Below are 11972 nucleotides of genomic sequence, written 5' to 3' on the forward strand. Positions count from 1 at the left end.
ATATCCGAGGGAATACAGAAACGGGTTTGGGGTGGCACATATTGTGATGACAGACTGCCCTCTAGAGGTCCAGTACTACTTGTATCAAAGAGTTGTAGAAGTTCTTTGCTTGTATGCACCTTCCGGTTGATGACTTTGCTTTGTTGATTTTGTTACCATGGTTTCTAACAACTTAAATGATAAATGGCCACCAAACTAGCCGGCTACCTATGCATTTAGAAAGGTACACAGTCGTCGCAAGCTAGCTTACTACTTTATTGATTGGTAAAATACTTCTGCTTTTACGAATGACTCAACATTACAAGGAAAAATTAATGCTCAGAAAAAGTTTCACATTGGAACCGCCGGAAATTACAAAACCACCTACATTTCCTTGGTGAGCAACTTTCTCTGCACAGCAAGCACTGCAGTGAGGGCGAGCTCAAACGAGCGACGCAAGAGCTCGCATACACGCACACACACATTTAATAATGATGTCACACAATGATCACAGACCGCAGAATTACCTATGCATTTGTAATTTATCAGCACTATCCCACTCCACAGGTACAAGGAGAGGCTGCTGACCAAGTGTCTGATAGATGCAAAGAACAAACGTCATCTCTCTGGTGCTTTAGATAGCCGCCGTTGGCGTTTTCTGGACGCAGATCTTAATGACTTCAGAGATGGCTATCCAACTCACACGAGCAAACACATCCTCACCCAGGGCAAGAGAGCCACCCGTCCAAAATCAAATCCCACTTTTCCCTTAGCTGAAGAACACATGAAGCGTTTCTCCAAAGAGCAGGGTTGTTTCTCTAAGCAGACAGTACGCCAGCAGGCCCGCACACAACACGTAACAGCAGTGGAACAGAAACTTATACAGCATCCTCTGGCTCTGTACCCACACTTAGAGCAAGGCATGCCGCCTGAGGTGAGTGACAATTTGCAACAACAAAAAAGACTAAAGGCCCTTGTACACTGAGTGCGAAATTTTCGTATGCGTTTTTTTCGCAATCGTCAGCCTCAAAATTCGGTGGCTCTGAATTGCCAAAAAAAACTATCAAAATGCTGGCTAAGGATGCGAAAACCCCAGAAAATCGAACTCGATTCGAACTTTTTTTTGACGGACGAGTTTCGGAGGCAGTGTGTAAGCGCGATTGACATGTCGGACACGAATTTCGGACTCAGTGTGGAAGGGCCTTAACGACCAATTGTCTGCCTGCCATGTCATGATTTCCAAAACACTTGCTTGTAAGCTTAAACTACAGCACTATATTTAGATCAGCATTTTTCTTATTACAATAAGCTATTATCATGCTTTTTTTTCTTCCATCCAATAGTTGTTTGATCAGGTGATATCTGTCTTGGACCCAGATATGTGTGTAAATAGACCCTCGACCGTGACACTACCTGAAAATGGGCATTTGAAGGAGGAGGTGGACGACAGAACAGAGTTGTGTGAAACCCAAATGCAGGAGCCAGGAAAGGAAGTCAAGGAAGGGCCACTTGTCAATGAAACGCAAGTAGAACTTCTGACAAGTTGGTTGAGGATTCATAACATAACCACAGTCCTTGATTGGTACCGTAAAGAGTGAGACAAAAAATGTGGATAAGGTGACCAATTATATCTGGCCAGTTAATGTGTGAAAGTCCGTGGTCAACCCTTTAATATTTTACCATAGGTCTGGAAGTTCTGGTCCAAAGAACCCTTACAGAGTTCTACTAGCAGGGGAGTCTGTTGCTAAGGAAGACCAAAGTGTCAGTGTTAAACGACTGCCCTCCCCTTCCCAAGACAAAGATATCAAGACAGTCACCAAGCTGTTCTGTGACTGGGTGGTCTCGCTGGTATGCATGGCTAACATGAGTTCTTGAACTTGATTTGGGGGGGGGGGGGGGGGGGAACATGGGGGTCAATCATCTCAAACCCACATTCTAGTCAAACTAATGCGGTGATCGGTGTGATTTACTTATCAGGGTGGGGAAAGCGACAACTTGACCGAGTCCACTCTCCAGGGTCTTTTTGTCAGCAGTTTGTCAGTAGACAAGAAGCCATCCCCGACCTTTCCCATTAATGTGGTTGAGCCCAAAAATTACCCTGAGGAGCTACGCGACTCTGAGGAGCTACGTAACGACCATGCCTACGATGCCCGTCTAAAGGACTCGGTACCCCAACACAAGGTATGCACAAAGAGGGATACCACCACCCCAGTCTAATTTAACGAGCTGGACCTCAAATCAGCTGTTTGGGATTGTACTCAGGCCAAAAACAAAGACAACACATAATAGTAGATAATGTGTTCATATAGCTGACCTGTGACCTCTTGATCTGAAGTCAAATGCTCTAACCACTGAGCTGCACCCTTCCTCATATAAAAATGAATAATAACAAATATTGAATTTATACATTAAGAGACCACTTGGAACTAAAAGGCCCATATATGGAGCCTGGTATCTCAATCCAAAAACATGGAGGAAAAGAGATGTCAATAAACCAGAGGACTTATCGGATTATGAGTTTTCGGAGATGCAAAGTGAAATAGTGAGTCTAATAGCTGAGATAACATTCATCACTCAACCATAACCTTTTATATTTGAGGAACTATTGGATGTTACTGTGTTATTTCTTGTTTAGGATGAGGCGCTGAAACAGATGCATGGGACTCAAGCCTTCAGGCAGTTTATTATCACCAAAGGCCTTCGAGTACCACGGGTGAGACAGTATCATATCGTACAATAGTTCTTAAAAACAAAAATGTATTAGAACTACATCACACGTCTGTTTGTCTTTGGCAGTTTCTGAGTGCACTCTTCGCTGAAGAGGAAGGAGTAAATGCGGTCGGTTCTGCTTCAACGAGGAAAAGTGCTTCAACAAGGAAGGGAAATGTAGGGCTTTAGAAAGTTTTGCCTGTAATCAGATATGTGTAGTCCAAAATATAGTTAAAGAGTGATTTGCCTGCAATAAACCAGTCAATCGCAAGCAGTCTATGGTTTTAATTTCATTTCATTTGTGTTTATTTTTTTTAATCATGGCACCTGTATGTACATGTACAGACCGCTTATCTTAACTAAATTTATTTCATTATTCACAGGCTGCAACAGAAGCACATTTGTCATAAATAGGGCCTGACCACAACAGTACTTTTTTATTTGAAACATACGTTTAAGTTCATCACAGAAGCAGAAATTCAGTGCTATGTTTGTTGTCGTCTTTCTTTGTCCTTGGTCCTCCTCATCCTCCTGTCCTGAACTTTAATCATGGAGGACATCTCTGTGGAGGAAGAAGCAAACAAGAAACAAGAAGCAACACAGATTTTAATATTAACCATGTTTGATGACCTTGAAGAATAAAGTTTATAGCATACACAATAACACTACAAGGGTAGCGGTTAACAGGTCATTCTACAACAAAAGGAGAACAGTCATAACAGGAAACTCGTTAGAATTATCTGTGGTACTGGCAACATTCCAACAGGAAATACAAATGTATTCCCACACAAAATACACATTTTCCTTGAAAAGAGTTGTTGCCAAAAACAAAATAAAACATGGCATGCAACAACAGTCTGCACATCACTTACGCACCTTGGTTCTGTATTTGCAAGTCCTCCACCTTGGTTTGGAGATTCTCCAGTTTTCCGTGCAAACCCTTGCACGCATGACTGGTCAGGTCAGCGTGCGAGCTGGCCACTAAACAAACGAAAGATGTAGCTGACTCACTCTGAGTAAGCAGTTCAGTTTGCTAATAAAAGGTGGTGAACCTACACTAATCCATAGGTGTATAGATGGTGGTTGTCTGTGCAAATATCATCGGCTGGATGGTAATATTGATGCGTCAAATTTGTTTAAAGAAACTGAAAACTGACTGAAATGTGGATTGACTTTGAGGATGAAGCAAATTACATGCAGTGTATCTTCCAGGGAGAATCCATTATAATTTAAATTGAATACTGTGACCCCTTCATATATTTTGTTATAAAAGGGTCTGTAATCAAGCTGTGTTCCAAATTCCCCCTTGTGGAAACCAAATTCCCGCCCATCCGATTTGTTCCGGAGCCAAGCCCGGTATCTTCCTTTCCAAAAAATGTCCTGGAATGGATGTAAACACGTCCCTGTCAGTCAGAGAAGTGTTTACAGATAGTGTATGACTAATAGATGTGTTTACCTTCGAGAGGCCCCACAGCTGGGCTCCTCTGTGAGCGAGACGCATTACTGGGCTCTGAGGTGAGTAGGGAGTGAACGGGGGACATGCGGCCAGGTAACACGGCCTGAGGGGAGGTGGTGTAGCTCGGCAGAGATGTCGTGTGAAACACCTTGGGGCCTGTGGGACAGCGAAACAACATCCCGAATGGAGACGGGGGTGTTGTCAGAAAATCGAATAAGTGACAGGAAAGACCAGGAAAACGGAGGGAAGGTTTTGTCGTATTTGGAGGCAACGCAGGACTCACTTTCTCTCGACAAGGTGCGGCTTACATTTCTTTCATTTCGCTCATCCACATCAGGTGTCTGAGGGGGATACAGCTCACTGCACACAACACACACGTACAGACAACATGCCTAAGATGTTCATGTATTGTGCAAAGCATGCTCACTTACAGAGCTAATTCTGGTTGCCTGGAGACCTGCATTACAGTCTAGGCATTCAGACCTACTGTAAAGGCTCATGTGTCTCGTGTTCAGAAGGTCACCTTGATCTACTTACATGGTCTCCTTGGTCCCTTTGGTCACCTCATTGCTGAAGGGATAGAAATGTAATTACATAAGAAGATATTGCATTCCATAAGTGCAGTCAACATTCATAAAACGGTACAACCTGGTGTATGTGCAGGGAAATGGATGTAAAAAAAAAATGACCAGCACAATCCTTCTGTACTGTTCATGTTCAGTACATGTTCACCACATCATTCAGAGACACAACACGTTGTGGTTTAGGGCACACCCTACTGCAAACTTAAGGGTAAAACGGCACGCCCAGTAGAATCACATGAGGTTAGTTTGCAAGCTCTACTCCCCAGGTCGTGGGATCCAGCCCCAAGCAGACTCACAGTGTGGCCCCAGCGAACACCCTGTCTGGAGCAGACCGTCTTCTGTGGAGGCGGCTGCTGTGGCTGGTGGTGGCGTGTGGTCTGTGGTTCTCAGAAATGACACCTTGGAGCTCCTCGACTAGAGACCTCAGCTCCAGAGTAGGGTTTTCCTCAAGCATCGGCGGCCCCAACTGGAGGAGAAGCCAGAGCCATGTTATACAAGCACTTTCCTACTGCTGTCCTGGGCGGTTGCTATTATACCATATCGCGCGTGTTTTATTTACTATCGTAACTCGACAAAGATGTATTCGCATCTTCCGCTGTGAACTTCAACCGTCTGTAAAACGCAGATGTCAAAGGGTGACGCATACGATCTCAGATTGCCAGAGGAATGCTATCGCAGGGTGTGTTTCCACGTTGAGGGGAAAAGCCCAGCAGATGTGCTGCTGAATGGGTCTTTTCACAGCCCAGTAAGCCCTTCACCTCTGCAGGGCCTCTGGCGCACTGTGGGGCAGTGCAGGGTAGAGCAGCCACACCTGCTGCGCTGCTGAGGGACTCCCTCTGGACCCCACAGCCTGGGGGTCTCCGGTTCTGGCCCTGCAGCTCCTGGAGAAAACATGATGAACATGATCTCGTGTTTCAATGCCTCATTTGACACGTTCTTTAAGTATGCAACCAGACACATGTAATAAGAAGAATCCTGTCCTTTCTCTGGACTACAATCCCCTCCCTACCTTCAGATCCAGAGCATGCTGTAGCTTCAGACGCATGAACTGCTGCTCCTGCGTCTGGAGGTGGTCTTGGCAGTCGACGAAGCTCTCAGACATCTAAGGAGCAAAGTGAATAAAAAGGTGAACGGTAATTTCTCTTTAAACTTTACATATCTCGCCCACAATAGCTAAGCTGTTGTCATACTGAGCGAATAACGAGATAACGAAATAACGAGCGAAACTCGATAGGATCGAGAGAGGTGGCGCCACCTTGTGGAGGGCCGTTTCCAGTTTGGCGACTTTCTCACGAAGCTCCCTCTCCAGGCATCGCAGGGCCTCCACCTCCGCCTGCAGACGCCTCTTCTCCTCCCCGACGGAGGCCAGCTCCTGGACCCGACGCCTGCTCTCCAGGCTCTGGTGGCGCTTCTCCTGAAACCCAGGAGCAGAGAACATGGTGGCGCAGATCTCGGCATGGCCGTCGGGGTCCATTTGACTTCTGAATTCATATCACTTCCTTCATACTGAAGGAGAATCGAGTGTCCAGGTATCGTAACCCTGTGTGCACAGTTACAGAATAGACAGGAGGCCAAATCCCTTGAGTCGCAGAGTTGAGAACAGTACAGCACTGATGTCTCATCCAAAACAAAGAGAAAAACCAATTTGGTGGCCTGACCGTGCTAACCCCCCGGCCTTCTTCATGCGCTCAGGAAGCGAGGACAAAAACAGGATCGAGGACAGGATCTTTCAGAGGAAGAAGGAGATGCGGAGGTTTTACATGACTCAGTCTCTCCAACGTCTCCTCCAGTAGCTGGATCCTCCCGTGGAGAGAGTCCACCTGCTCCCGATTGGCAGTCACCTGCTCCTGCATTCCCATGGCAACCCTCATTCCTGGAACAGAGAAGACGGTTTCAAAGACATCGCCCTTTTGCACCCGGTGGACCCGAAGGCCGTCTTCACCTCCACCGATGAGCCCCCCCATGTACAAACACACACATCGCTTCTTTCCTCTAAACAAACACGGGGACTCTCCCCTCGGCTGGGTGTTTCTTGGAAGTGTGCGGGGGCTGACCGTGGCCGTCCGCTCCCTCCAGAGCCCTCAGGGAGCCCCTGGCCCGGTCCAGCTCCGCTCTGGCGCTCTGCAGCTGGGAGCTCAGCTTCACCGCCACGCCCTCGTGCTCCTCGACAGTACTGCTGAGAAGCCGCTTCAACTCCTCCTGCTCCTCTGGAGTACACGCACACACACACACACACACAGACACCGTGCACACACACAGAAACAGACACACACACACAAAGTCAGAGCTTTGAAGGATATGGGTAGAACACACCCTTTAATGTTTTTCTGCAACTGAGCAGAAAGCCATTGGGTGGAAGTTAGAGGGGGCCTTAGGGTAGCGGTAATGAAGACCACTGTTTCTAATAACGAAAAGCCCTCCATTCACGGCATGTTGTGAAACTAACAGGGGACGACCTTTCTTTGGGAAACCATTAACAGCCTAGTATGTGTTCTAGGAAATCATAAGACCCCGTGAAAAAGCCACGAGTAGTTTGTTTTCCTAATTTCAAAACGTCAATGACCAACTGGCATCCCCCGGATAGACAGACTTGGTTTCATCCACGGAGCGCATGAGTAGAAGGATGGATTGCTCACACGGTGGTGTTGCGTACCTGTGAGGCTGAGCAGTTGAGTGGACTGCGCCTCCAGTGTAGCGGTCAGCTGCTGTTTGGCCTGCGTCAGCTCCGCGACCCAGCGGCTCTGCTGCGACAGGCCTTTCTGCTGCTTACGGCACTTCTGCTCCAGCCCGGACAGCCTCGCATCGCGCTGATCCAACTCCGTCTGCGGGGGGGGGCAACCAGTTCAGCTATGAGATGATGCCCTAAAAGCAAAAACTTTCAACATACAGAATGCTTCCGATTTCAGAAGTGACTTTGAAGTGACTTCTGCTTATCCCCCCCAAAAAATAATAACAGCAACATTTAAAATATGCTTTTTGAGAGTCTCGCGTGGTCTCGTGAAGTTTCGACTGAACTCTACGACAGAGGTCGTCGCCGCCACAACCGCTTAACAGACCAACACCTTAAGCTGCTTGATCTCCAGCTTGCGCTCGCTGAGCTGCTGGCCGAGTCGGCCCCTCTCCTCCAGCTCCCGCCTGAGCGCCTCCGTCTCGGCCCCCAGCTCCTCGCAGCGTCCCCGGGCCTCCTCCAGCCTGGCCCCGGCCCGCCGGGCCTCCTGCTGCCTCCGCTGCAGCTCCTCCTCCAGCAGGGCCTGCCGCCGCTGGCCCTCGGCCTCCCGCGCCCCCACCAGGCCCTGCAGGCTCAGCGCTTCGGCCTGCCCGCACAGCAGCTGCCGCCGGGCCCTCTCCAGCTCCGCCCGCACGGCGCCCAGCTCCTGCTGGAGCCGCTGCTGCTGCTTGTCCCCACACAGCTGCGAAACCATGGAGATGGTGGGGAGGGGTTAAACGTTTGACACCTTACATGGTGAGCAACAGCAAAAAACCTCCCGGAGGGCATTTTCGGAAGAGCTAATTAATCCTCAGTATGCAAATGAATCCCTGAAGTTGAACTTCTCAAAAATAATTATGAGAGGGGCGCCCCTGGTGGCACACCGGGTAGAGCGAGCACCATCTGGGCTGAGCCCCTCACGCTGCAGCCAGGGTTCGGCTCGAAACCCTGCTTGTCTGCCCCCCTCTCTCCCTCCCCTACATTTCCTGTCTACCTCTAACTGTCCATCCAACAAAGCCCCAAAAATGATATCTTAATTTTTTTTTTTTTTTTACAATTATAAGGGAAGAGTAGTTCGAGGCCTATATTAAGCACACCGGCGGCAGAACTCAAATCTGGAGTAGCAACTGTGTGAGGCCCCAGGCACACCTGAGCTTCCTTCTGAACCAGGCAGTCCTGTTGGAGGGCGCCCACCAGGCCATGCAGCTCCAGCGCCCCCAGGCTCCTCTGCCCCAGCTCCCTCTGGAGCCGGTCGATGGTCTCCCTGTGGGCCCTGTCCTGCTCCGACAGCCGACCGCTGCGCTCCTTCTCCTGAGACAGCTCCCCGCGGGCCCGTTCCAGCGCCGACTGGACCAGGAGATATCACAGAACAACACCCGTCTGTCAGTCATCTCTAAACTGGAGTCTCCCCACTTCATCTGAAGGTTCATTAGATGACTGATCCGTAAAAACGTGCACATTCAAATACAGAATGCTTTGCTGTGCTGTGGACTGGTCTGCCTGGTCTGGGAGCACATGTCAATCCTTCATTTCCTGTACTTTCATGTTTTGTATGTTGCTTTGGATAAAAGTGTTCTGCTACCTGAATGAAATGCAATGTACTGAAAAGAGACCAGGCAACACACCCAGAAGACTGGGTGTGTTGGATTGAGGTGTTACTGTGGGGTGGAGCTGCACCTCCTGATCCTGTAGAAAGGAAAGGTCTCTCGCTCTCTGGGCTTCCTCCGCCTGAGACTGGCTCTGGGCCAGCAGCTTCTCCAAACACCCCACCTAGCACAAACACTGTTAGACAAACCCGACAGCAAACAAAACCTTAATTCAACGTTGTCTTTTTCAATGACCTGAGGAAGGTGTTTCTAAAGGTTTGTCTGCATTACAACATACAGAATAACTGAGTTTATACCTTCTCTGCATGAACCCTCTGGGCATCTTGCTGGTCTGAGTGAAGGATGGTAAGAGCGTACTCCAGGTCACTGACCTGATTCTTGTGGATCAGGGCCTGGCTTTCTGCCTGCTTTCTGGTCAGTGAATGAAAAAATACAGTAACTGTGAACTAAAATAATAACCATTCCTGGAACAGACATCTAGCAGTCTTGAGCTCAAACTGAACCTAATTTTGTAATGAAACGTTTTTGTATGGAAAATGTCTAGTAGGGTGTGTATGGGCATGGTTAAGTGTTTTCTTCTCACTGTAACAGATTCAACTGGACACGTAAATTGGAGGCACTGCTTATAGAGCTGCTCAATTTCTCAGTCAGTATCGCCACCTTCTGGTCATGACTGGTAATGAGCTGCTCCATTCTGTGAAAAAGCAAGGTTAGCCATTGTTGACAAAAATAATATTGACTCTTGGAACCCTAAATGTAAGTGTAAATGTGTAATCAATTCATATTTTGCTACCCAAAACTATCAATACACACAGTCAAAATATCCAATCATAGCTACCTCTCTTGTTGCTCCATGACATTCACCTCTTCTGTCCCCTGGCATTGCTCTTGCTGAGATCCAAGCCGCTCCTCTGCCTTACATACAATGAGTCTGTTCATTCAAGACTGCAAAGTCTTGAAATCACATGATACACCACAACATGACCACGTCTCTCTCACCTGCAGTAGTCTTTCTCGCAGTTTGTTGTTCTCCTGTTCGAAGTTCTGCAGCACTCGCTCCACCGCCGCCGCCAGCGAGTCTTGACCCCTGCCGGCCACATCCTTGCCGATGCCAGAGGTGTTGCCGAGCCGTTTCTCATAAACCGACAGTGTACAGTACACCTTGTCAACGGCTTGATCCATAGACTTGGCTTTCATGCTTAAGTCCTTGGCCTCCTCCTCAGCCTCTAAAAGCCTCTGATCTCCACATGGATTGGTGGCTTGTAGCTCTACGATTGTCGCCTGCAAGCTCCCCATCTGGCTTGTGTGTTTCCGAGACTCTTTCGTCCTAGAGAGAGGGCACAAAGCACATGCAGAACGATGGCGTGCAAACCTGTGCACCAAGTAAAAGGAAAGCCATGTCCTATCATGTGAATGGGGCACAGCGAGAGTTCAACATGAGCTACCGTAGATCAGCCATGGCATCTTTCTCCATCTGGACCTCCAGCAGCTTAGTCTGCAGTTTGATGATGGCTTGTCGGAAAGAGAAGTTCTGCCGTTCATGTTGTTCGTGTGTCTGTAGGATCAGATTGATGCAGATATATTCAAGTGGGAACGCATACAAAAGGATTGAGTTGAGAAAGAACGTTCCACATGGGGGGTCAGATGGCTGAGTGGTTAGGGAATCGGGCTATCAATCAGAAGGTTCCCGGATCGATTCCCGGCTGCGCGAAATGACGTTGTGTCCTTGGGCAAGGCACTTCACCCTACTTGCCTCGGGGAGAATGTCCCTGTACTTACTGTAAGTCGCTCTGGATAAGAGCGTCTGCTAAATGACTAAAAGTAATTGTAAATGATATAGAAAACAATACTTGATTGATATTGAAAATGGGCACCTCACTAAGTTGCTTCTGGAGATCAGAAACCTGCTGAGAATAGTCAGCTATTGCATTCTCCAACACATCCTTCCCAGGGAAGGGGACATTGTGAGGGGCCACATCCAGGCCATAGGGTGGAGCCTGGATCACAGACTGACGGCAGGATGATGGAACATCAGAACTGTCTTCCGATGACCCATCTGTAACCATAATAATAACAACAAAACAAGTTTCTTTCATCATGTGACATATTACTGTGTAATGTACTGTGAATGAGGCTTGAGTCATCATTGAATTTACACTTACCCATAACTAACATGGGTGTGTAACTGAGTTGAGAGGCTGTGTTGTTGGTGCTGTGGGTAGTAAACATGTATCCTATCCTCTCCATAGTTCGTTTTGTTGCGTTTTCCACCTCTACTTGTAGCCGCTGGGTCTCTTTAGTTTGTTTTTCGAGCTCTTCACTGCAAAGCCAAAAAGCACATTATCTAAACTAAATACACACGTGATTGGTCCAAGTTTGTTTGATTTATAATTGTTGAATGTATGTAGAGTATGATGTTTGTAAGCCAAAATAAAGGATTACCTAAACGTATCCAGATTGGTGAATGTTTTTGGGAGATCCTCGTCCATGTTATTTGTGTCATTCATAACTGTAAGCTAATTCAAATGCAAATGGTTACAAAGTCAACCATAATAATTTTTATTAAAAAAAAAATACACAAACACGTGTGACAATGTGATGACAGTTTACCTTAGATCACTGACTAAAGTACATTCAATTGTGCCTTAGTACTACAGTCAGTACTGTAGCTGTCTACTGTACTGTACATTACCTTAGCTCCGCTGGTCCCTCAGTACCTGCGGTTAAGTAATAGCTAGCTGTAGAATTTACATATAAAAATAGCCTCATGAACATTTTGAGTCAATACAGTAGGGTACATTGCTGACTCGAATCGAATTTTGAGGTCGAAACGCCATCCTTGTTGAAAATGACTCGCTAGATAAGTAGCTCTAGTGCTAGCCCAAGTGTCTACAGTACTCGGACAAACTCCAGTTGATGCACCAGTAGTT

General features: G+C 47.4%; 2 protein-coding genes across 2 annotated transcripts; one reads left to right on the forward strand and one right to left on the reverse strand.

The window, feature by feature from the left end:
- The first annotated feature begins 11 nt into the window (after window positions 1–11).
- Window positions 12–3043, forward strand: zgc:158260 (uncharacterized protein LOC571389 homolog). The gene is made up of 8 exons (XM_062452141.1): window positions 12–376; window positions 547–913; window positions 1323–1561; window positions 1647–1827; window positions 1957–2160; window positions 2393–2521; window positions 2615–2692; window positions 2776–3043. The coding sequence occupies exons 1-8, from the start codon at window positions 288–290 to the stop codon at window positions 2875–2877; spliced, it is 1389 nt and encodes a 462-aa protein (XP_062308125.1). The 5' UTR covers window positions 12–287; the 3' UTR covers window positions 2878–3043.
- Window positions 2700–11718, reverse strand: LOC134012351 (coiled-coil domain-containing protein 158-like). Its single transcript, XM_062452143.1, has 24 exons — window positions 11653–11718; window positions 11485–11558; window positions 11205–11362; window positions 10917–11098; window positions 10488–10597; window positions 10042–10369; window positions 9881–9957; window positions 9626–9736; window positions 9339–9453; window positions 9095–9205; window positions 8585–8797; window positions 7791–8138; window positions 7382–7550; window positions 6783–6935; window positions 6489–6601; window positions 5984–6142; window positions 5738–5830; window positions 5487–5609; window positions 5025–5194; window positions 4682–4714; window positions 4428–4504; window positions 4145–4300; window positions 3565–3669; window positions 2700–3250 (listed from the first exon to the last, which is right to left on the reverse strand). The coding sequence occupies exons 2-24, from the start codon at window positions 11547–11549 to the stop codon at window positions 3174–3176; spliced, it is 3246 nt and encodes a 1081-aa protein (XP_062308127.1). The 5' UTR covers window positions 11550–11558; window positions 11653–11718; the 3' UTR covers window positions 2700–3173.
- Window positions 11719–11972: the final 254 nt, after the last annotated feature.

This window comes from Osmerus eperlanus, chromosome 25 (assembly GCF_963692335.1).
Source record: "Osmerus eperlanus chromosome 25, fOsmEpe2.1, whole genome shotgun sequence".
In the NCBI taxonomy this organism is placed as follows: domain Eukaryota; kingdom Metazoa; phylum Chordata; class Actinopteri; order Osmeriformes; family Osmeridae; genus Osmerus; species Osmerus eperlanus.

Excerpts from the sequence above, each read along its gene's own strand:
- LOC134012351 (XM_062452143.1), bottom strand. The coding sequence starts at position 11,549 with ATGAATGACACAAATAACATGGACGAGGATCTCCCAAAAACATTCACC. Across the intron at positions 9,454-9,625 it reads GTCCAGTTGAATCTGTTACA|AAAGCAGGCAGAAAGCCAGG; the intron begins GTGAGAAGAAAA and ends TTCACTGACCAG. Across the intron at positions 5,831-5,983 it reads TGGAAACGGCCCTCCACAAG|ATGTCTGAGAGCTTCGTCGA; the intron begins GTGGCGCCACCT and ends TTTGCTCCTTAG.
- zgc:158260 (XM_062452141.1), top strand. The coding sequence starts at position 288 with ATGACTCAACATTACAAGGAAAAATTAATGCTCAGAAAAAGTTTCACA. Across the intron at positions 914-1,322 it reads AGCAAGGCATGCCGCCTGAG|TTGTTTGATCAGGTGATATC; the intron begins GTGAGTGACAAT and ends TCCATCCAATAG. Across the intron at positions 1,828-1,956 it reads GTGACTGGGTGGTCTCGCTG|GGTGGGGAAAGCGACAACTT; the intron begins GTATGCATGGCT and ends TTTACTTATCAG.